The 23,124-nt window shown below is 37.6% G+C and overlaps 5 protein-coding genes across 5 annotated transcripts; 3 read left to right on the top strand and 2 right to left on the bottom strand.

Moving 5' to 3' along the window:
• Positions 1-2,441: 2,441 nt before the first annotated feature.
• On the bottom strand, positions 2,442-2,652 carry CBG04476 (the record flags this gene model as incomplete). The annotated part of the gene is made up of 2 exons (XM_002644074.1): positions 2,442-2,555; positions 2,599-2,652. 2 exons carry the CDS (start codon positions 2,650-2,652, stop codon positions 2,442-2,444), a joined length of 168 nt encoding a protein of 55 aa, XP_002644120.1.
• Positions 2,653-4,607: 1,955 nt separating this feature from the next.
• CBG04478 lies at positions 4,608-4,866 on the top strand (the record flags this gene model as incomplete). The annotated part of the gene is made up of 2 exons (XM_002644075.1): positions 4,608-4,654; positions 4,713-4,866. 2 exons carry the CDS (start codon positions 4,608-4,610, stop codon positions 4,864-4,866), a joined length of 201 nt encoding a protein of 66 aa, XP_002644121.1.
• A 6,130-nt stretch (positions 4,867-10,996) lies between these two features.
• CBG04479 lies at positions 10,997-12,082 on the top strand (the record flags this gene model as incomplete). Its single annotated transcript, XM_045239293.1, has 3 exons — positions 10,997-11,190; positions 11,280-11,882; positions 11,929-12,082. 3 exons carry the CDS (start codon positions 10,997-10,999, stop codon positions 12,080-12,082), a joined length of 951 nt encoding a protein of 316 aa, XP_045092700.1.
• A 2,147-nt stretch (positions 12,083-14,229) lies between these two features.
• CBG04480 lies at positions 14,230-14,988 on the bottom strand (the record flags this gene model as incomplete). The annotated part of the gene is made up of 2 exons (XM_045239292.1): positions 14,230-14,826; positions 14,905-14,988. The coding sequence occupies 2 exons, from the start codon at positions 14,986-14,988 to the stop codon at positions 14,230-14,232; spliced, it is 681 nt and encodes a 226-aa protein (XP_045092699.1).
• Positions 14,989-15,449: 461 nt separating this feature from the next.
• On the top strand, positions 15,450-15,797 carry CBG27581 (the record flags this gene model as incomplete). Its single annotated transcript, XM_045239291.1, has 2 exons — positions 15,450-15,532; positions 15,587-15,797. The coding sequence occupies 2 exons, from the start codon at positions 15,450-15,452 to the stop codon at positions 15,795-15,797; spliced, it is 294 nt and encodes a 97-aa protein (XP_045098325.1).
• Positions 15,798-23,124: the final 7,327 nt, after the last annotated feature.

Genomic DNA, 23,124 nt, shown 5'->3' with positions numbered 1-23,124 from the left:
TTTTTAATAAAAGGATTTCCCGATTTCCAGAAAATATGTGAATCGGAGGTGTTCTCTGAAAGCATAATTTTGGGCAAATGCGAACAGGACATTTATGAAGCACTGAAACCGTATGAATTGCCCGAACGGTTTGACGATTCATTGGGAAGATTGATAATATCGGAACACCAGCAAATTCGATTCAGCTACGATTTTTCTGATGGAATCAAATTCACGAAAGTCCCACTTTGTTTTTTTTTTGAAAAATTAGGAAAAACGTGGGACGAATTGAACTAATTGTGTCATATTCCTAAGTTTTTATGTAAAGTACCAAACAAGCAGATATCTGAAGCGTTTCAACATATGTTTTAATAAATGTGCTTGTGGTTGGAGGAGATCGAAAGTTCCGAGCCAATTTCCGGATCAGTCGTTTAGTTGAATGTAAATCTCCGTAAATTGATTGTGGATCACTCTGGCATTCCGGATATTGAAAGGGTTTTGTAGAGTTTCCGGTTTTCAGTACTGCCGGACTCGATATTCTAGCAGAACTTGCTCAACAGCTGCACATTTTGCAAACTAAATCTTTACACAAGAACCTGAATAATCCGACTGATAAATGCGTCTGACATCAGTTTCGCTCATTTGGGTAACAGCGAGATATTGCATGTTTTAATCCGGAAACTCTGACGTTTGTGTTTTATTATTATTCGTATATTTGTTAGTTTTTTTTTTGATTTCCCGACGTCAGACCACCAGAAACGTTTGTTCAGTTATTTTGACAATGGGATATTAAAGTGAGTGTTATAATTGAAATCTAGGAAAATGAATTAAATGAGCAATATTTCAGAAACTTTGACAGGACAGACCAGTATGAGAGTCATCAGAGATTGAAAATTTCGAAATGAGAAAATTTTGACGAAATGACAAACAAACAACTTAATGATTGAATCGAAATGCAACAAATGTACAAAATTATCTTTAAAAAGGGAAAATAAGGTCGAAACATCTTCTCGAGCACATCATTCTTTTCAGGGTCCCACAGATGAAAAATTCTGATCCCCAAACCTCTCTCTCTCTCTCTCAAAAGTTTAGATAGAAAATATAAAAACTTATTATGAAAAAAAAAAACTTACAGTTTTCAGATGTCTCACAGTCTTTCTCGAGGTACCCTGGGCTCGGAAGCTGCTCGAGTAAATAAAATACGGAAATTGGATAAATATGAGGAGTTTTTGGCAGATGAGTTAATTTAATTTAATTTGTTTATTGATCAGGTGTAATAAAACATTAGAGGGCAAGACATGAAAGACTCAGAAAAATGCCCCTCACGAGGCCGAGTTTATATCTCTATGTACATCGAATAGAAACAATTGAAAAGGAGACAACAGCGGTTGATTATAAATTTGTTGAAAATATTCAGGAACTTCTATCCTTTGAAATATCGGTATTTGCCTCATTAACCTCCGACATCGGGTTTCAAAAATAGATTTTTTACACGCGCCATTGGAACATTTTGTTGAGTCCCAGATACAATATTCAATCTCCTTTGTACTTACTGCAGTAGGTTTGTAGTTAGTAGGCCGTGCGCTATGATAATGCCATGTCTCATTATTCAGACTTTGTTCAGTATAATATCAGTATGTCTACAGGGTGCGCTTTAATTACGGGTGCATAAGTTGCTGGCTTGATATGATGCACACTATGATTACTAATTCAGTTTGTTTCATACTTTTCTTATTTCTCTACTCAGTGTTAATATTCCTGCCAAATTTCATAATATAACTTTACGTCTGAAGTGAATGGTGGCTCATTTTCCAACCCTTGTTTCTGTCATCAACGGTTCAATGCAAGGTAACCTCAGGATGCAAATACGCGTATTTCTAAATTCAAAAACCCGTATTTCTAAATTCAAAAACCCGTATTTCTAAATTCAAAAACCCGTATTTCTAAATTCAAAAAATCGGTATGAAATTTATCAAAATTGGAGATGGTCAATTTTATGTCGAAATCTAGGGTGCTAGGTAAAACTTCATTTTTTGGAATCATAAAATCTTTGATTTTATGAAATTGTCAACAAAATGTAGAAAACCGGGGCTTTAAAGGGTTGGCGGAAGCAGGAATATTTGGATTTAGTTTTCTACATTTTCCGGTTCAGATCATTACCTACAACCATACTGTTTGCCGCGCCTCCGGCGCTTCAAACGGCTGGCTAGTGCGCCTACAACGCGAGATCGTCGCTTCGCTCCTCTAATTTCACTTTCTGATTTTTTCTCATTGTTTTTTGACCTGCCAACCCCAAATGTTTTCCAATTGATCAAATTTGTCTAGCGGTTTTTTGCTGTAGGAAACTTCCTTTCTGGAAAAAAACCAAATGACACACAAAGAAGAAAAGAAGAAAATAGACACCACACCATTTATTTATAAGAATGATAACTAATACCAGTCTGCAGTTTAAAACCATGTTCTTATTGTCTTCCTAGAAATTGATGTTTCTGGAACAAGTTCTCTAGAATCGGCTCTGTTACGGTTTCCTTGAGCGGTCCATTCCAAAGTCGTCGTTGAACAAACCAGTTGCCGATCTGAAAATTAATTATATAATGAAAAAACAAAAACATGACTAACCTTATTCGCAGACCAATTTGTTTTCTCGATAAGCTCTTTATTTCCATAGTCCATCATCATAAATTTTGACCAATATTTCGTCAGGCGGGGTTTGTGGATCTTCCATCACTGCCTTGCAGCGACGTGTGAAGAAATCTCTTACCTAAAAATGAGAAAGTTCAGCAGGACCGCGACGTTTTAGAACCGATTTCTTATTTTAAAAAACGTTACTGGGATTTTTTTTCTTAAAAACACATTTTCCAATCGTATTTTGCTGACTCACCTTAAAATCTCAATTATGTGACGTAGAAGAATATATAAAAATTTGAGTATGATAGAATATTATATGCTATGAATTTAAGGATTTTCAGAAAAATCAAAATGAATAGATTCTTGACGTCCATACAGAAGGACGTCTGGGAATCTATTGGCGTAGAGAGAAGAATGAATGCTAATGTTTGCTACCTGCCGGTTTATATAGGCAGAGTCGGGGGCGGAGCCTTCACCCCGTCTTCACTGTTCTACAGATTTATGCTGTCATTAGGACGCATAGTTATGATTTATGACTGTATTCTTTCCACTAATCTAACCGAAAATAGATAAGTATTGTCCCAGGAGAAATACCTATGTTGAAGAGGTAAAGAGGAACACAATAGAGTGTACATAACTGTAGATATTAAACGTTTTATGGTGTGCATACACTCAGGACCAACGAGGAGTTGATGGAGGATTCTCAAGGAATGTATTTCAAATTAGTCACCAGACAGTCAAATGTGATTGGGCTCAGAATTTCAGAATTTACCAATTTCAGAACCTCGGAGTCTTAGAAATCTCAGATTCCGCGTAAATTTTCATCCGCTTGCTTGCATTTGAAATCAAAAAAAAAAGGTTGGATGAGATGTTGCCGGTATATCGAATGGGGAGACAAAGACCATACGGGAGGCCAAAGCATGAGAAAGGAGAAGTCAATTGAGTTTCGGGCGATGTGAGCCCAGCAAAAACCAAATGTGAGGAAGATGAATCCACGTGAACCAGAAACGACAGAAATGCAAATGATTTGCAAGATAATAATAGTTTTAACGTGAAACTAGATTCTCCAGTTGATTTTGTATTTTTGTGTAATTCTAATTTGAAAATTCCAATGGAGTTTGAAAAAAGTGAGATTATTTCTAGAGAAACATAATCATTTCCAGAAAAAGGATATAAAAAGCTGTATAACATATTCCCATTTGTCACATCATTCTTATTCCCAGAATTACAGTTGAGTGTATGCACACCATAAAACGTTTATTATCTACAGTTATGTACACTCTATTGTTCCCCTCTTTACCTTTTCAAAATAGGTATTTCTCCTGGGACAGTACTAATTACCACATAAATCTGTGGAACGATAAAGACGAAGGGAAGGCTCCGCCCCCGACTCTGCCTATATAAACCGTTAGGTAGCAACCGTTAGCATTCATTTCTCTCTCTACCCCGAAAAATTCCCAGACGTCCTACTGTATGGACGTCGGGAATCTATTCCCATTGATTTTTTTGAAAATCCTAATATTCATAGCTTATAATATTCTATTATACTCGAAGTTTTACACATTCTTCTATATTTCTTCTGAGATTTTACATCCTCTTTCTCTGAATCCAAGTTGTTGCATCGTCATACAAGTTTTCTGATTGCCCCCTTGAAGACAACGTCGTGTTGGACACAAAGTCTCTCTGCGACTCAATTTCTCGAGAGAAGGTTTTCGCGAATTTTTTGGCGATTCTGAGAGTGCCCAAGCGCTACGAAGAACGGGATTCCAGTGAAGAACCAGATCTAAGAATTGACGAACAAGCTTGTGATGAAGCTTGGAATCTGCCAACGTATTCAACAGTACAGAAGTCTCCAGTAGCTCCAAAGCAAATAAAGTCAGGAACCAGAAAGATTGCTCCGAGTAGACGACAACAATCCGGTCCAGTGCGATCTTCAACTGAAGCTTCGGTACTCCATCTGAAGCTCCTGTAGCACATCTCGAAGCCAGAAAAAGGAAAGAATGGAAACTGTGAACTGGGTGCTTCGAAGGAAAACGGCTAGACAAAGGTCAGTTATATTTTTTTTTTTAATAGATTTTCCTTTTTTTAATTTCTTATATTTTCAGTAAACGTCTCTCGAAACCGGAACAACGTCAGACAAAGTTCACTGAGGTTCAAAAGCACGTTATTAACGAAATCTTCAAAGTCGCTGAAGAACCGCCCTGTAAAACGATACACATGATTTCTGAGAACTTGCGCTCGGATTTTAAGCAGTTTTGAACTATTTCGTAAACAATCGCCAACGAGGAAGACAGATGCAGACCGAGAATAAATAAGATTATTTCATGATTGTTGCTTTTTCTCATGTCATTTGTCATTTGTCATTTTCTCATTCGAGCAAACCTTTTTTGAATAATAAACTTTTTAAAAAATGTTATTCTTTTTTCGATTAAAACATTCTAAATGTGTTGTTCAGCTCACTATGTCATGAGCAGTTTTGTTTTAAAACAAGTTTCAAGTAGGTTTAATATCGTGTGCTTTAGTAATCGAGATAATTGAGCTCAAAGTGCATGTATGGGAGGGCTACCATTAGAGCGTTTACGGTAGGTTGTCGAAAAGTTCGAAAACGTTACTGTAGGTTGATTAGTATTGAAGCTATATGCGTTTTTGACAAGATGAAATTGAAATTCTCAAAATCGGTTGTTAATAGGAAAACTTTTGGAAAAAATCCATCGAGCTCAATTATCTCGATTTTTGCAAGAGATCTTTTAAATGTGTCAACTGATGAATTATCTTCCTTATATATAGAACGCTAGACGCGTCTGTTGGTCCCGGTGTCAGTCTGTCTGGTTTTGGGTTTTTAAATGAAAGGTTGGCCGCCACCAAAACCGAACCAGCGGCCTGTCGCACAACAACTGAGAGAAATCGAATAGAGGGGTGGAGTGAACAACCAGTAAAAAATATTGAATTGCGCCAAAGGCGCAGAAGCCAGCAGGCTGGTTTACCATAACGTCAGAAACGTTTTGTCAGTTAACACATTTTCAGTATTTTTTGAAGGAATCGAGATAATTGAGCTCAAAGTTCACGTTTATTGTAGGCTTCTTGAAAAGACTCCACGCGCTGGCAAGTTTGAGTTTAATCACTGTAAAACCTGTATTAGAAGGGCCCCCGTAATAGAAGGGCCCTTTGCAAAAAAGAACCCTCTCCGAAATGTGTCTTGAAATAAAAAAATTTCGTTACGTGTTCAGTGAAAGATATTCCGGAAATTCCACAATTTAATAGAAATTTGTTGGAAGACTACTTTGTTGACAAAGAACTTGCTCAATTTCGGGGGAATTGACAGTTTTTTTAATGAATTTTGAACATATTATAACAGGCTTAACAGCGCCCTGAATGTGCCTGGCACTTTCCTGAACGAGATTTTCAGTGGAAAAACAGTGTTAGAGTCCTTAGAAAAAATTTTAATACTTTCAATCGTAGTGAATTTGCGTCTGTCCAGTTTTTTCTTACTTTTCTCGTTTCCAATCTTTCAGACAATAAAAAATGTTACTATGTTACAAATCTTTATGCTCATCATCGTTCATTCGATTCAATACATTCTTATTCATTTTTACTCTATTTTTGTTCCATTTGCTGTTTTCTCCTCCAGCTTTCGTTTCCTTTTTTTTATTTTTGAACACTAGTATAAATGGAATTTGATGCTCATGTGTATTTCTTCAACTTTCTTAGGAAATAACTACTTATGTTGTCATAGATTGAGATCTGAGTAGTAAAGTTGCTCTTTATCAAAAAATGGTATCTTCAATTCGCTCGCCTCAATTGAAGCTCAAAAACCTTTTGATACAAAATACTCCAAAATTATCGGAAACATGTCGGAGAAAAGTTCAAGTATCCGATACACCAATAAAAAACTTCGGACAAAATTAGTGTTTCCGATTCTCCGAAAACTTTTAATTTAATTTGTTTATTGATCAGGTGTAATAAAACATTAGAGGGCAGGACATGAAAGACTCAGAAAAAATGCCCCTCACGAGGCCGATCTGAGTAGGGGAGGGGAAACGGGATAATTTAGATATTTGACACAGGAAAGATGTAACCGGTAGAAAAAGAAAAATAGGGAGCAAATATATCAATAACGGGTAATACTGGAAGAAATTAGGGATTCAAACTCGGAAGGTAGGAGAAATCGGGGAACTTGGGAAGTGATGGCGTTCCACAGGGGAACAATTGAAGAAAAATAGTCAGAGGAGTAGGGCTGAACAATAATTAAGTTCATAGGGCGACGAGGGGAGGAGGAGTATTTGACATGTGCATTTAGGTCAGGAAAGTAGGCGGAGCCATTTAAAAATTTATAGAGAAGAATTAGTTCAGCTTTTAGCCTACGATGTTGAATGGAGAACATATTGAGGATAGAGAGACGATCAGAATAGGAACTGTACTGGATATTACAACGCTGGAAAATACACTTAGAGAAAAATCTTAAGGGAGATTCTAGTTTTAGAGCAAGGCGAGAAGAAGGCGGAGGGGAATAAACTACAGAACAGTATTCAAGAATCGGGAGAACATAACATTTGAAAAGATGAATGTAGGATTCTGGAGACTTAGATCTAAATGACTTTAAGAGTTGTTTGGAACGGAGAAGAGTTAAAGATGTGATTTTGTTGATGTGAGCAGAGAATTTGAGAGAGGTATCAGTAATGAGTCCCAAGTCCCGGACGGAGGAGGGGGAGTAAGTGTGACACCCGCAATATTGAGAGGATGGGAAGAATTATGGGAACCTAGGCAAAGAAGGGCAGTTTCTTCTTCAACGAAGCCTGGTAGACAGTCAACGTTTTTTCAAAAGTCTCATTTTATTTTGAATTTTTTGCCGTGAAGACGGTGCATCAAGAAATAAACAGAAGCCAATACTCTGAATAGACCAAATCAAAAAATACGGAGGATTTCATTTCTTTTTGACAAAAAATGTTTTTCCATCTCACACATCTTTACACTCATTATCGTTAATCCGACTTTTGGTTCTGTCTAAAAATTTCGAATCATAACCTCACGAAAAATTGTTCATGCTCAGATTGAGTTGTTTACTCTCTCGTGTTTCTCAACTTTCTTGAAAAATGATTACTTATAATGTCATGGGACAAAAACTGAGTAGTGTATACAAAAAGGTGTGTTTTTGATTTCACTTTTTATTTCCTTTCCCTTTTTGATTTTATCAGCTTTCATTCTGCCTACCTTTGAGAGCCAGCCAAAGCGCTAGTTTGGTATTTGTCTCCTTCTATCTATACCGATTTTTGTTCCGGCTTTTTCTCTGCTCTCCTGCTTTATATGGATATTTATTTTTCGCCAAAACAGCGAACGAAAAGGTATTCTTACTTCATTGCTCCGAAAATTTTGTATCATTTGCCTCTGATAATTTTTTTGGGGATGAAAACACAAATTTTCTCAAAAAGTGTATTTTCTTTCTTCAATAGAAGATTTTGCTCTCTTGACGTCATCATATCCGCCTTCGAAATACCAAAAGACCGCAACGTATCTACCTGCATTGCGTGTTTGTGCTAATTACTCTTGTTTTTGGAGCAGTGCATACGTCTCTTCTCTACATCGTCGTGCAGACACTTTTTCTTTTTTTTTCAATTTTAGGATGAAATGGAAGCGTCCACAAACCTTTTTTATCACGAAAATGTTTATTATTCAATGAAAGACTGCAAAACGTGCCCGCTTTCCAAATCCCGCGAAATCGCGACATAAATTTCTGCGTCGACTGTGTGTTCCATACCAACTGCTCTTGTCTTGGCAACGGGGCGCCCCGCTTTGCGCGGGAGCCCCCGCCTATTGAAATACAAAAGCACGTTTAATGAAAAAAATAACCTGTTTTTTAAATTTTATTACGATTCAGAGTACCTAACTAGGCTACCCTGAAATTTTCAAGAAAATTGGTTCATTCAGCTACGCTCAGTTACGCAAAAAAGATTTGCATGGCGGGAGGGGGGGGGGGGGGGCCGATCCTGTGTTGTTCACTTCGATCCTGAGTTGTTCACTTTTTAGAGTTGTTCACTTTTTCGTATTTCTTCAACTTTCTCAAAAAATGATTACTTATAATCACATGGGACAAAAACTGAGTAGTGTAGTGTGTACAAAAAGGTGTATCTATGATTTCACTTTTTATTTCCTCTCTCATATTGTTTATATCAGCTTTCATTCCGACCTTTGAGAGCGAGCCAAAACGCTAATTGGGTATTTGTCTCCTTCTACCTATAACGATGCTTGGTTCGGTTTTTTCTCTGCTCTTCTGCTTTATATAGATATTTCTTTTCCGCCAGAACAGCGAACAAAGGGGTATTCTTGTTTTATTGCTCCGTACATTTTGTACGATTTGCCTCTGATAATTTTTTCGGGGATGAAAACACAATTTTCCTTAAAAATATACTTTCCTTCATCAGTAGAAGATTGCTCTCTTGACGTCATTGTGTCCTAGGGTTGGCAACGGGGCGCCCCGCTTTGCGCGGGAGCCCCCGCCTATTGAAAAACAAAAGCACGTTTAATGAAAAAAATAACCTGTTTTTTAAATTTTATTACGATTCAGAGTACCTAACTAGGCTACCCTGAAATTTTCAAGAAAATTGGTTCATTCAGTTACGCTCAGTTACGCATAAAAGATTTGCATGGCGGGGGGGGGGGGCCGATCCTGGCCCTACGTCCTGGGCGCCCGGGGCGGGGATCGCCCCTTTTCGCCCCGCAGCCAACCCTATTGTGTCCGCGTTCGAAATATCACGAGACCGCGACGTATCTATATGCATCGCGTGTTTGTGCTAATTACTCTTGTTCTGAGAACAGTGCATTCGTCTCTTCTCTCCATCGTCGTGCAGACACTTTTTCTTTTTTTTTCAATTTTAATATGGAATTTAAGAATGGAAGCGTCAACAAACCTTTTTTATCACGAACATTTTTATTATTCAATGGAAGACTGCAAGACGTGCCCGCTTTCAAAATCCCGCAAAACCGCGACATAAATTTCTGCGTCGACTGTGTGTTCCATACCAACTGCTCTTGTCGTTGGAATACTGCATGCGTCTCTTCTCTCTATTGTCTTGCAGACTTTTTCTTCTTTTTTTCTTTAGCGATGAAGTGAAAGCGTCCCCTACTTGGTTGTTCCCAGTGTGTCCTTTCGAAACTACTTCGAGAAATTCCTCGAAAATTTTAAAGGAATTCCTCGAAAATTTTAGAGGAATTCCTCGAAAGATTTTTCGAGGCGAATTCATTTTGCAGTGGTTTTGAAAGTTTGGTTTTTTAGGTCACCACCTAAAAATGGCCTAGAAATGGCCTGACATGATCCTGGTGTGTTTTCTAGGTCATTTGGAAGCGGTGGCCTAAAAAACCAAATTTGCAAAAAATAGGCCACCACTTCAAAATGACCTAAAAATGCCCTAACATGACTTTGGTATGTTTTCTGGGTCATTTTGAAGTGATGGCCTAGAAAACCAAATTAGCGAAAGTTAGGCCACCACTTTAAAATGACAAAATAAACAAGAAAACAGTGTCAGCAACGACAAATAACTGAAAAAAGTCGCAAACGACACTCCGAAATTCCGTACCGCGCATTGTTTAGCACCTAAATGTTTTCGATACATTTTTGTCGAAATTTCCTCGAAAATTTCTCGAAAAAGGCATTTTTCGAGAAATTGTTTTTCGAAAATACACACTGGCTGTTCCTGATCAGAACATTTTTGAAATTGGAAATTGTTTCTTTGGCTTTCGAAATCTTGCTAAACCGCGACTCATTTTTCTGCTTCGCGTGTACGATAGTTCCTTTTCCACATGCTTTTGTTCTTGGAACATCACACTCTTCTTTTTTCTTTTTCGTCTTGCAGGCTCGTTTCTTTTCTTTTTTTTCATTTTGCGATGAAATAGAACCGTGCCCCTATTCGGTTGTTTCTGATCAGAAATTTCGGAGTTTTTATTCTGAACATAGAATTTTATTGTTTTCAACTTGTCTATTTCCAGTCATCTGCTTATTTATCACTCTCCAAAGCCATTTCCTTGAAACATAGGTGCGCTCTTTTTCATGTTTTTTTTTCTTTTTTTTCTCTTACTTATATTGCGCGTCGAATTTTTTCTATATTCATACATGCACTTCTTCACATGCCCATTCTTTTCCTTGGCCTGTTATTTTTTTTCAATGTTTGTGCTAATACAATCTTTCGTCAGTATATGTTTCACATATGCCAACTCATCATCATTTCATTCATCATATCTGCATTATCTTTTTTTTTCTTCTGCCTTTTATAAAATCATAAATTCTGCGAAGCATCCTAAAATATCCGTATTCTCAAAAAATTTCAATTTTCCCTACTTATGAACTCATCCCGCATCTTTTTTATATCCATGTTACTTGATGTTTTTTCCAGATCCAAAAATGTCCACAATTTTGGAACCGCGAAGTGAGAACTTCAAGCGTACCATGCTGTGCGGATATTGCAGTGCAGGACTATCCGCAGAAGCTGCTGTGGAAAGTTTGGCTGCCGATTTCCCTGCGCTCACCACACAGGAAGTGAGCGCATGGTTTGCGCGGTTCAGGGCTGGAAATTTCGAAATTGGCGAAAATGTCAGGTGAGTTGCTTTTTTAATTAGATAAAAACAAATTGTAATTGCGTTGAATCAACGTCTACGATTTGAAAAACGGTACTCTGTGATTTCAGCATCAATGCTGAAGGAATCGTCATCGATAGGTCTGTCAGACTCAAGCGAGAACTCGATGATGCAGAGCAAGTGGATGGTGAGCCACTGGCCAGAATGAACCCAAATCTTCCGGTTGTGCCAAAGAGAGAAGTGGATGAGGAAGACGGTGCGAACCAGCATCCTCAAGTGAACGGTGCAGCTAATCATATTGTTGCTCAACAGCAACCAGCTCCTCACAATTTGCCAATAGTTGCAGTGAACGAGAATCCTGCAAATGGAGGTCCTCAAGTTGTCCCAAACATTGAGGAAGAAGATGGAGAAGGTGCTGATCATGCTCGAGCCAATCCAGCCAATGAAGGGAATCAAGCTCCTGCAATCAACAGAAATCAAAGAGAAGCGAGGGCTCGTCCAGTTCGTCGAGCTCAACGAGCAGTCGCAATTCCTCCGCAGAATCCAGTTCATCCAATGCCGATTCAACCAGCAATGTATCCAGTGAACTTGGCTAACCAGTTCCCTCCAGTCCCTTTACTTTTCCAAATCACTCCACAGTTTCTACCGGAAATGCAATTCTATCAATTCGGTGTCCAATTCCCTATGCACTATTGGCAACATCAAAATCCTCCGTAAGTATTCAATAAATTGGAAAATCATTGTGGATTCATTTGCCAGGAATATTGAAGATTCTTTGCGGCCATTTGAAGCTTCAACAAGAGGAATGGAAAAATTTAACGGCATGCTTTCATGTCGTCATTCTCCAGACCATGCGATATATTTTGAAATAATGAGATATGGTCTTAAATTCACAAAGCTCGAGAAGTATTAAAATTAGTTTTTTCTGATGTTTTCTGACCATCATTAATTCTACTGCATCAATAAATATCACACGTGTTTTTGTGTCTATGTATCGTCTATTCCCAAATCGTAAAGTTCCGTTTTCTTTTCAATAAATGTTTTTCTCCATTTCTATTTTTGATTTGTTCATTCTCTCCAGTCAGATCTTGGTTTTTAGCTGGACGAAGTCGACAGTCAGTGTCTTTTTTCAGGTCCCATGTTGTTTTGAAATTTCAAAAATAATGGTAGCCTCCTTTTCTATCGGTCTCCTCAGTTTTCATTCAGCAATGAACAATCTAAACAACTTATTGCTAATGATAAAACATTGTCTAGCCAATTAGGTACAAAGGGCGGAAGGACCTTCATTCCAAACAAAATAGAATTTGACGTGGGACCGAAACTGAAGCAGAAGCGCATGTGCAATTACACTGTTACCATATACCGTAAACCATCTAACAGAACGCCACCCGAGTCGTCAAATTTGAACCTATGTATCTCAATTTCTGTGTGAGATATCAAAAAGTGGTCAACTAATAAAATGTTACTAATATCATGATAAACATTTTACTTGTTAACAACGTTTTGATGTCTTTCAAAAGAAGTGAGATATATAAGCTCAAAGTGGACGGCTCGGGTAACGTTCTATTAGAGTGTTTACGGTATGTTCATTTTTGATCTTTGTGATAATAAAATTTTTTCCATGCTGCAAATTTCTTCACTCATTATTGCTCATCTGACTTTTCGGTTGAACTGAAATCTTGAAATAATGAATTTTCGAAAAATTATTCATGCTCACACAGTTGTTTACTCTTTCGTATTTCTTCAGCTTTATTAAAGGTGGGGGAACATGAAAATAATAATGTTCCCAAAATTTTGTTAAAATATGCCCCTCGAGGAGTTGAACTTGTGGGGGCGAGGATTGAGGGTGCAGCGCCGCTACCGACTGAGCCACGCTGGCGAAAAGAGAGCCTGATGGTAAACATAAGGGTGAGGACGACCGCTGTACGCAGAGTGACATTAAGCGTTGTACACCGTTACGGTAGAATGCACACCCTGGCTACAAAAATCCTACGAAAAATCTCCTGTCCCCCCACCTTTAAAAATGATTAGGTATAATGTCATGAGCCAAAACTCGAGTTGTGTCCTCGAAAAGATTTGTTCATAATGTCACTCTCTATTTCTTTTCACGTTTGGTCTCCTCAATTTTTCATTCTGTCTATTTCTGATAGCGAGCGTATATGCTCATTTTGTACGAAATATGGATTTGGCTCTCCATCGGTCTGAGAATTGCTGATTTCGATTTGTTCCATGTTTTCTGACATAACATGGAAATTGATTTTTGTCCAAATGACGCAAAAAGGTTGTGACTTTTTTTTAAATAACAATATTTTATAGTTTTCAATTCGTTCATTCATTTATTTTTCATTCACAAATTCTGTTTTCTGACCTCTGTTTTAGAAAATTTTCTCATTTTTCTTCATCTTCTGGTGAATTTTTTCCGAATCTTTTTTGTTAGCCGATTCCTTAGCCGCGCCTCGCAATTTTGTCGCTCCATACCTGATTTCATAGAGACTGAATAGGCACACATACGTAGAGGACAAAAAATCTGTCAGATCCAATGTGGTATCTTGAAGATCTGCAACACAATTCAAAATTTTTTTCATTTAACTTACCTATATCAAAATTATTGTCAACACATTGAGAACCGGAACGACGAAATTGCGGGCGACTCACAGCAAATGGGCTGGCATTGACTGAAAAGCATATTCAAATGTCGCATCCTCAAATACATACGGGAAGCATCCTCAAATACATACGGGAAGTGAAAGCTTGGTTCGCTCGGTTCCGAACCGGAAACGTGGAAATTGGCGAAAATATTAGGCGACTTTTGAAGAATAGTGACCTAACTCACAATAATATCTTTTTCAGCATCAACGCCGAAGGAATCGTCGTTGACCAATCTATGAGACTCAAGCGTGAACTTGATGATGAAGAACATTCGGATGGTGAACCACCTGCAAGAATCAACCTCAATCCTCTTATAGTGCCAAAGAGAAAGATGAGTCTGGAAAATAAAAGAACTCTCAAAAACTAAAAAAGATATCAGAAATCTAAATCACTTTAAGAGAACGTTTAGTCCTACGTCTCCTCCACAATAGCGTTCTCGAAACGCTGAGCAATAGCAGTCATCGGATCTCTCCCTGTTCTCAACTTGGCAAATTCATAACATGTCCCAAGTGTCCCCTCTGCGTTGCTCACGTTCTCTACGATCGTTGCATAACCTCCTGGTTGTATCAGGTCAACATTAGTGATCACAAAATGCTTGTTGGGTACTTCACGACACAATGCTACGACATCGACTTGCCAGTTGTTGACCAACACCAGAACTCTTGCTTCTCGAACTTTCGGATTCTGACCGTCCCCTAATTTCAAACCATCAGATTCGAGACGAGTGAACGGGCGGTTTGGATGCTCCAGAATTGTTTCAACACGTTGTAGAACTTCTGATAGGTGTCCAGAAGTTCCAAACACTTGAGCATCAATCTTGATACCTTCTGGAAGACCAATAATCAATCCGTCGTATGGAAGCGCCCAAAAGCCAAGGGATCTGATTTTCGTAACTACTGGACGATTTTCGAGGAATTTGCAGATCAGATATTTCCGTGCCTCCATCAAAGTTTTGTCGTATTGTAAACGTTCGATGTAGACATTTCCATCTGGAGACTTCTTTGTGAACTGCAAATAAAGAGCTTTAGAAAACAACATAGCAATGTGTTTTGATTCCCAGGAAGCGCATAAAGTTAACATAATTACCTGAACAAACATATCATATGGTAATGGACGATTATCTCGTTTACATTGGAAACGAATCACATAATTTGTCCCGCTCCAATGCATCTTTTATAGTCCGAATGTTATGGTTTGTTATTCTGATTCGTTGTTCTCGATTTAGGACCATGTTTCTTCTTCTTCTGTCAAGCTCTTCTGGTTCTAATTCCAGTGGATACTGTGGAAGATTTTCAACTTCTTCTGGATCATATTCAAGATCCTTTTTCTCTCTTTCATAATCAATTAGTCTTTTATAATATCTCGCCACATTTGCTTCTGCTATCTCAAGTTCAAGACTCCTGCAGGATGTTCAAGACTCCTGCAGGATGTGTTCAAGACTCATGTTCAAGACTCCTGCAGGATCGTAATCTTGAATAAGAATATCCCAAGGAGTCAGTTCTGGAAAGGAACTCTTCAGGAATCCAAACTTATCAAAATCGTTTTTATATCCGCCTCTTCGATGTTCTTCTTTGAGTAACGTCTGGCTCCCTATAGCTATTGTGGATGTGTCACATATATCCAACATTGTGATGGCAGAATTGACACTTGAAACAGTAATCGCCGATAATACTGAGGTAAGATATGTTGGGAAGAAGTTAGAGGTGAATTTCAGGTGAGTGAGTTTTATGAAAAAGCGTTCACAATTAATTCATTAAAAACTTTCCAGATTCCGACTGGCCGAACGTCTTCCGAAAATTGGTTTTGCCGAAAAAGCGGTACCACTGCACATCTCTAAACTCTCGATTTCTGAAGGAAGCGTCAAAATAAACGATACCGAATACTGTCTTGGTGTTCTTCGGCAATTTCGTGAAGGTCCCACTCCCGAAGTTTTATCATGGTGTGGCACAAACACTTCTAGAAACACCAAGCCATATTGAAGAATTCCATTTGAAGAACTGGGCACCCAAAGGCGACATGGACTGGACCTTAATCGTCAATAAAGCGTTGATTGGTATGAAAGTGGGCCCTCTTGTGAAGATATCGCGATGAAATTGCACTGTCGATGGACCAAATGGAGGAATTTACGTCACACGTTCCAAACTTTGTTAATCTCCAATTTGCCGGTTTCGTTGTTGTGAGGGCTAATATAAGGAAACTGTCACATATACCCTACATTACGATGAGTGTTGAAAGGCAAACAATCGAATCAGTTCATGGTTACAGAAATGTATGCTTTTGATCTTTTCGATTCCATAATTATCGTATTTTACAAATGATAACCGAAAAAGAAAACTTCGTAAGTCACCTTTTTGACGGAGTGTTTGCCGAGGACATTGTTGACTCCTTACGACCATTCGAAGTCTCAACCAGAGGAACAGAAGACTTTGATGGGATGTTGTCGTGCAGTTATTCCGAACAGCATGCAGTTTTTTGTCATTTCTATCTTTTAATGTGGGTTTTCTTCATTCAGTACAAATATAAAAAATCAGAAAATGACCTATTTAAAAAAAAACCTATTTTTTTTGATTTTTGTGCTTCACTAAAGCATCAGACCCGAATTTCGTTGTGTCCATTGTTGGATCCGATTTGTCTACTTCGATCCTTTTGTCCTATTTTCCTGCTCATTCATTGTCTTGCTCCTATCAGAAATAATCATTTTGAAAAATCTACAATTACAATTTTTGAAAATTTTCTGACTCAATTATTTTTTGGCTTGATTTTCCCAAATATCACTAATATTTTTTATGAAATAAAAATCAAATTGACATTCGAAAAAAAGGGAGAGCGTATGAATCAGCAGAAGGAAAAAAACAAAACTGATTTTTCTGAAGGTTTTCTGAGAATAAATTCGTTGACAGTGAAATGTGGAAGGTTACTCCCAGAATTTTTTAAATAACATTAATATGTTATTATTTTTGGTGAAGACACTAGTGGCGGGTGGTTATTATGAGTGGGGATGAAGAAAGAAATTTTGAATTAGATCAATTGATGCTCTGCCTTGGTCAAAACAAGAAATATTTGAATTATCGATACAGTAGTACAGGTACCCTATTGAGTGGTTGGGAAGAGCAATGAGTGTAAAATTAAAATAGGTCAACATGTAACTTTTTTCCAGTCAGCTTTGTAGTTTTGTTGGTTTTATAAGTCCGGGTAACAAATTAGGTGAATGGGGAGGGCTGGGTAACACTTGAGGGATGGAATTCGGAAAGATTTCAAATTTTGAAAAAGGAAATTCGTAGAGATGAAATCATAGAAGGATGAGAATTTCGAATGAGGTCAAGTTAAAAAGGAAAATAGGTCACAAAAGTTTTGTCGTGCTCTATAAAGCTAGAGATATCACATTAGATGTGTTGGATCTTCTACTGATAGGAACTTTCAGCCTAATAATAATTTTTCAAAAATTAGGTCACAAAAGTTTGTTTTTCGTTCTGTATAGATGAACATTTTACTTTTAGTGAGTAGGATAGTGAAAAAATAGGTGTTCTAAGTTCGGATTCTCGAAAGTTTACTTAACCCAACTTTAATACAGGTGCTGTTAGGGGAACATCCTCAAAAACCCTAAAACTATTTTTACAGCTCCTCTATGCAAAATCTATGCACCATTATCAAGGTGGCGGTGTCTCGATGGCGGAACGTGCGATGGTGGAATGTCCACTTTTATTGATAAAAAACCTTATGCTTTCTACCCCTGCTTATGTTTCTCAGATGACATCTGACGGTTCATTTGTGGAAAAGGCAATAGGTTCTGTGCAATGCAATCAATACATGAGAGCAGTTCGAGATATCGTTTTTGCAAACTCATTTGTTTTCACGGTTTATAGGGATTGCCCCCAGACTCGCACGCAACAACAAAGTTCTACAATTAAATCTACGCGATTATTATTGTTCGAAACAACTATTATTGTGCCTTTTGAGATCACTCATGAATATGTCTCCACTACTTAACTTTGAAAATTCAATTTACATTTCGACATTTTGAAACTTCCTAGAACTTTTTATCAGCTATTCCACATAATCTGAAAGTTTTAAAATGTAAAAAACTTGTAACAAATGAATTCATTCAAAGAAAAACGCGAAACTCAACAGAGAACATACGCATCAAACAATGTGACGTGGCACTTCTTCTTCAATCGGCGAGATGCGATCCTGCTTGCACGTGCACAACCATGGCAGAAGACATAGGAATATGGTGTAGACAACTATCAAAGAAATAATCGCAGGATGGTTCAGGTACATCCAAGCTTCATACATTTCCGGAGACGACAGTTTGGTTGGAACTGACGAAAAATGTCGAGGAAAAGCGGAGGAGAGGGAAATCTATGTTGTATTGATTGAAGCACCTCTGACTGGCAGATATTTGCATTTGCGTGAGAAAAATATCTGTTCGAATGGTTGGGTGATGATGTGCATAGGACGACCTGGTATGGTAATAAAAAAGAGGTGAGAGACAAGAGGTTTTTTTTTCATATTGAAAATAAGTTTAAACAAAGGTGACTGAAACAACGACCGGTTGAAATGCTATGTTACAGAAAACATCAAGAATGTTGAAATTGTGAAATAATAAGAAAAAGTCTCAGAAATCCGTTTTAATTTCATTAATTGTCTATTTTCAATTTGAGTTGTCGATTGGGAAAAAACGTTTAAGATTGATATTTCAGAGCTAGAACAAACACATGCACTAACATAACTTGATTCGAATCTAAAAAGATTTTCTACAATTTTTTTGTTATTTCTTTCGAAAAAAAAAGAAAGACATGAAATTTTATAGTGAAAAAAATTGAGGAAAAACTAAATCGGAAGAAAATCGGGAAAATAAGCATTTTTGCAGATTACTGTAGCTTTTGTACTGGCACTTTTGACTGCTTATATGATACTGATAAACTTTAAGAGTCAGCACCGAACATGAACAACCATTTTTCAAGCCGAATTAACTCAATAAAAAATTCAAATTTAAAAAAAGAAAGACAAAAACATTTTTAGAGCTTCTTCAGTAGTTACCGTATGCAGTTTGACGAAACGGTGGCTATTGTACTGCTTTCATATACGAAGTCAGCACAACCTGCGCTTCCCCAGCTCACAAGGGAAGTACCCGAAGTGTCCCCTCGCTTTTTCTTACATATTGGTGGCAAATAATGTTTCTTCCCTGCACAAAACGGATAATATAAGCGGCCCATGCGCAGTTATAGCAGAATGGCAAAACTGTTTGTAATTTTTCAAAAAAAAGTGGTCATGTCTATTCGAAAAGTCATAACTTCGTACAGGCAGAAGATAAAGTTTCAAACTAAACTGCGTCTTATAGATCTAGGTTGAGGCTACAAAAAACTCAATTACATCTTTATCCTATCTCTGCAAAGAAGTTTACTAGGATGAGAAATGTCCGAATGGTCCGATTGTGTGAAATCGAAAAATGTCGATTTTCGAAAAAAACACTTTTGGGAGACTATGTCCATCCTATTCCTTTTATGCCATAATGCAAAACTATGGTCTCAAGTATTTCGCTCACCTTTCATTTACGTGAGATTTTTGATAAAATAATTTTTCAAAAATCGATTCCAGGTACCCCCATACATGGTATTTTTTGAGCTCATTTTTCCACATACAACATAAAAGCTCTGAGAATGAAGGATTCAGTTGGTTCAGTTTTTTATTGATAGAAAATGATCAAATCGTGGTTACAAAGTCAAAAATTTCGAAAAAAAATTGTCACATGTTCAAAAATATGTATAGTGGTCCATGGAATTGATTTTTGAAAAGTTGTTTTTTCAAAAATCTCTCGTAAATAAACGATGAGCTATATATTTGAGATAGTAGTTTTGCATTATGGCATAAAAGGAATCGGATGGACATAGTCTCCCAAAAGTGTTTTTTCGAAATTCGACATTTTTCGATTTCACACAGTCGGAACATTTAGACATTTCCCGTCTTAGAATACTTCTTCGCAGAGATAGGATAAAGGTGTAATTGAGTTTTTTGTAGCCTCAATTTAGTTCTATAAGATGCAGTTTAGTTTGAAATATCATCTGCCTGTACGAAGTTATGACTTTTCGAATAGACTTGACCCACTTTTTCTGAAAAATTACAAAAAGTTTTGCCGTTCTGCTATAACTGCGCATGGGCCGCTTATATTATCCTTTTTGTGCTAGTCCAGGGAAGGGACATTATTTGCCACCAATATGTAAGAAAAAGCGAGGGGACACTTCAGGTACTTCCCTTGTCAGTCAGTAGCACTCCGGCGCCTCTAACGATAGACCTGTCAATTCAACTCCTTGAGGGCGCATACAAACGAAAATTCAAAATTTTTTTAAAACGTTCCACATTTTTAAAACCGTGAAAAAGTAGTTAGAATTTCGCTAATTTTCTGAAACTGTCCGAATTCACCAAACAACATTTTTTTGTAATTCATCAATAAATAGGTCCACTTAAAAATGTGAAAACTCTAAATGTAAGCCCCTTGCGATTTTCAAAAGTTTTGCCACTTTGTTTTTGTTCATACACTCAATTTAATAAACTTGTACAATAAAAATATAATAATTCAAGCTTTATTTTTGTTTAGTAGACCTGGAAATGTGAATTCTCCTCCTATGAAATCGTTTATACTTATGGAGCATCTCAATCTGACCATTGAAAAGTAGTCAAATTTAAACGAATTCGGGTCTGTACTGTAGAAATACATTTGATTATAAGTTTTGCCACGCCAATCCGTCTTGATACTTTTGACAAAGTTAACCTATGATCCTGTAAATGATATCGAAAATTTATGGAATACCAAACTATCTTTAATATGGTGTTTAGTTAGTAGATAGTTAGGACATCTGTCTCAGAAAACGAGGAAAACGAAATTTTAGGAGGTCTTACAGTTTTACGGCGAAGCATAATATTCCTCTCTTCACTTTCTATCATTTTTTCTCAAATTCCTTCTCCCGACATTATTACAGTGCTCCCAAACATTTAAATCCCGTCGAAATGACACAATATAAGTTTCGTCATAAACGACGACCATTCCCCCTATTCATCCAATTGGTCTGTGAGCCGAAAAAAGTGCGCAATGGCGTTCTTGTCGTTGTTCAGAACGAAAATCTGTTGGAGGCAGAAAAAAAAAACCAAAACTGCTTTCTTGTGTTCAGTGATGCGTGTTGAACCTCCAAAAAACATTTGGTCATATTCGATTCTCGATATCTTTCGATTTTTTTTTATTTCTCTAGGTGGATTGGTAAAAAAAAACTGTGGAAAAAATCTGAAATCTGAGAAGTCTGAATGTTATCGACTTCAAAAATTATCATGCTCTTCAAAAGTTGCTTCTCGAAATTCCCACAAGCTTGTTCTGGAAGAATCTGGCCTTTATATTACTACTAGAAAACGGTCCATGAAGCGGAATAATTCGCTGGTTGACTTCCGAGTCCTCGAATTCTAGTGTGGAGGTCCGACGACGACAAGGAGGCACCCTCAATATTCTATTTGCCGTGTTGCCGCCGCCCAACGACAACTTTATTGTGGGGATGCCGACGACAACTTGAATACCGTAGTCCCCTACGAGAAGGTGGCTAGTGGAATGAATTGAAAAGAATATAAAAAAGTTAAAACCGTTAAAAATTAGATGCTTAGGAAAAGAGAATGAATGAAAATTTCCGAAAAAATGAAAAAAGCCGAATTTCTTTGTCTGGAATTTTCGGGTTTTTCCAATATCCTCGTCTGGAATTGATGGGGTTTTTTTCCATTATCTTGCCTGGAATATTCAGTTTTTGATATTTGTTCGATCACGAAATTGAAAAAAAGACCACCCAAAAAGTTTCCATCTCCATGGTTTTGTTATCCAACCGTGATTTTTCACATGTCTATGAACCATAACACGCTAATGAGATTGGTGATGCAGAAAGTTTAAAAATACACCGAAATAGTGAAATCAGGTGAGTTGAGATCCCTTTAAACAAAAAAAATTAGCCTTACAAAACAAAAAAAGCAATATAAAAGTAGCTAATCCCTTGTTGAGAACAGGTGTTCCATATAAAAAGGGACCCACACACCTTCCCCTGATTTTTCCACCCCACTAGTTTCTGATTTCTATAAAACATTGTGTTCGAGCAAGTACTAAACCATCTGTCCCCCTATTCCCGAATAAGTTGGAATATAAGGCTTGTGGAATCCAAAAGCCCCGCCTATTCTGAAGGCGATTGGTCCAGGCAAAAAGTCAACGGTGTCGAGGTGAGACACGACGAACAAAACGTGTCTCTCCTCTTCTTTTCCCCGGGGCGCGGCTCTTTTCTATTGTGGAATAGAAGGATAGAGACGACGACGACGTCTTCTTCTTCTTCCTTCGGTGTTTTTTTTTCCATCCTGTCACACTATATATTGTCCGTAATAGTTGCGCTGTGTTTTTTTCTGTTCTGCCTATATCTCCTTGTCCTCAGAAAAGTTGTCACTTCTTTCGGACAGTGGGATTCGATCCTCGTGTCCTGCCCAGCCCATCGCACACATTCACACATACAACCCGCTCTGAATTTCACGCTACACGACACCGGAATCCGCGAGCGAATCGTCGTCGACCGGACCGAACGCGGTGAGTTCCAGTTTACCCTGATGAAAAAAAAGGAATTTTGAAAGTTCAACTAATCTGAAAATCGATGAGGAGGAGCACTTTCAGACGGCGCTAATGAGGTGAGCATTGCCGCGAGACTCTAGTGACGAGAACTACCCGCACAACCATATTTCTAACTCTCCATCTCGTAACATTGCTCATTTCAGTCTGTTGCGTTTTTGCTGATTATCATTAGACTTTCCTGTTCAGTAGGCGATTTTTAGCGCTCGATTGGCAAGGGTCTACAAACCGGAAAAGAGCTGATAAATAAGGTGTTCAAAGACATTTTTTTTGATTTTTTCAATGATTTGAAGCCGATTCTGAATTGATAATTTTTGTAAACTATTCCACAATTGTGATAATCAACAAAACTGGAATTTTTTTAAAAGCTGGAATTGTCGCCAGTAATAAATCGTCATTTTACCTGCATTTCGGTATTCACACATTCTCAGAATCCATATGATGCTCACATGTGTGATGAAACAAGGTCACAAGTTTGGTATACTGGTGTCTGAAGAGTCAAGTCCCGCCCTTTAGATGACTAAACGTTTTGAAAGTTCTAGACTCTAGAACCTCCATATGAGATTGTTTATAAATATTTTTATGATGACTGTTTTAACTATTATTCATTTTTTGAAGTTTTGGAAGCCAATTTTTAAGCCAAAACTGACCAACTTCTAGCTTCTTTAAAA

Source organism: Caenorhabditis briggsae, assembly GCF_000004555.2.
Source record: "Caenorhabditis briggsae complete genome, chrX, whole genome shotgun sequence".
NCBI classification, from domain to species: domain Eukaryota; kingdom Metazoa; phylum Nematoda; class Chromadorea; order Rhabditida; family Rhabditidae; genus Caenorhabditis; species Caenorhabditis briggsae.
Note: the sequence above shows the minus strand (reverse complement) of the source record. Positions and strands in the feature narration are given on the sequence as shown.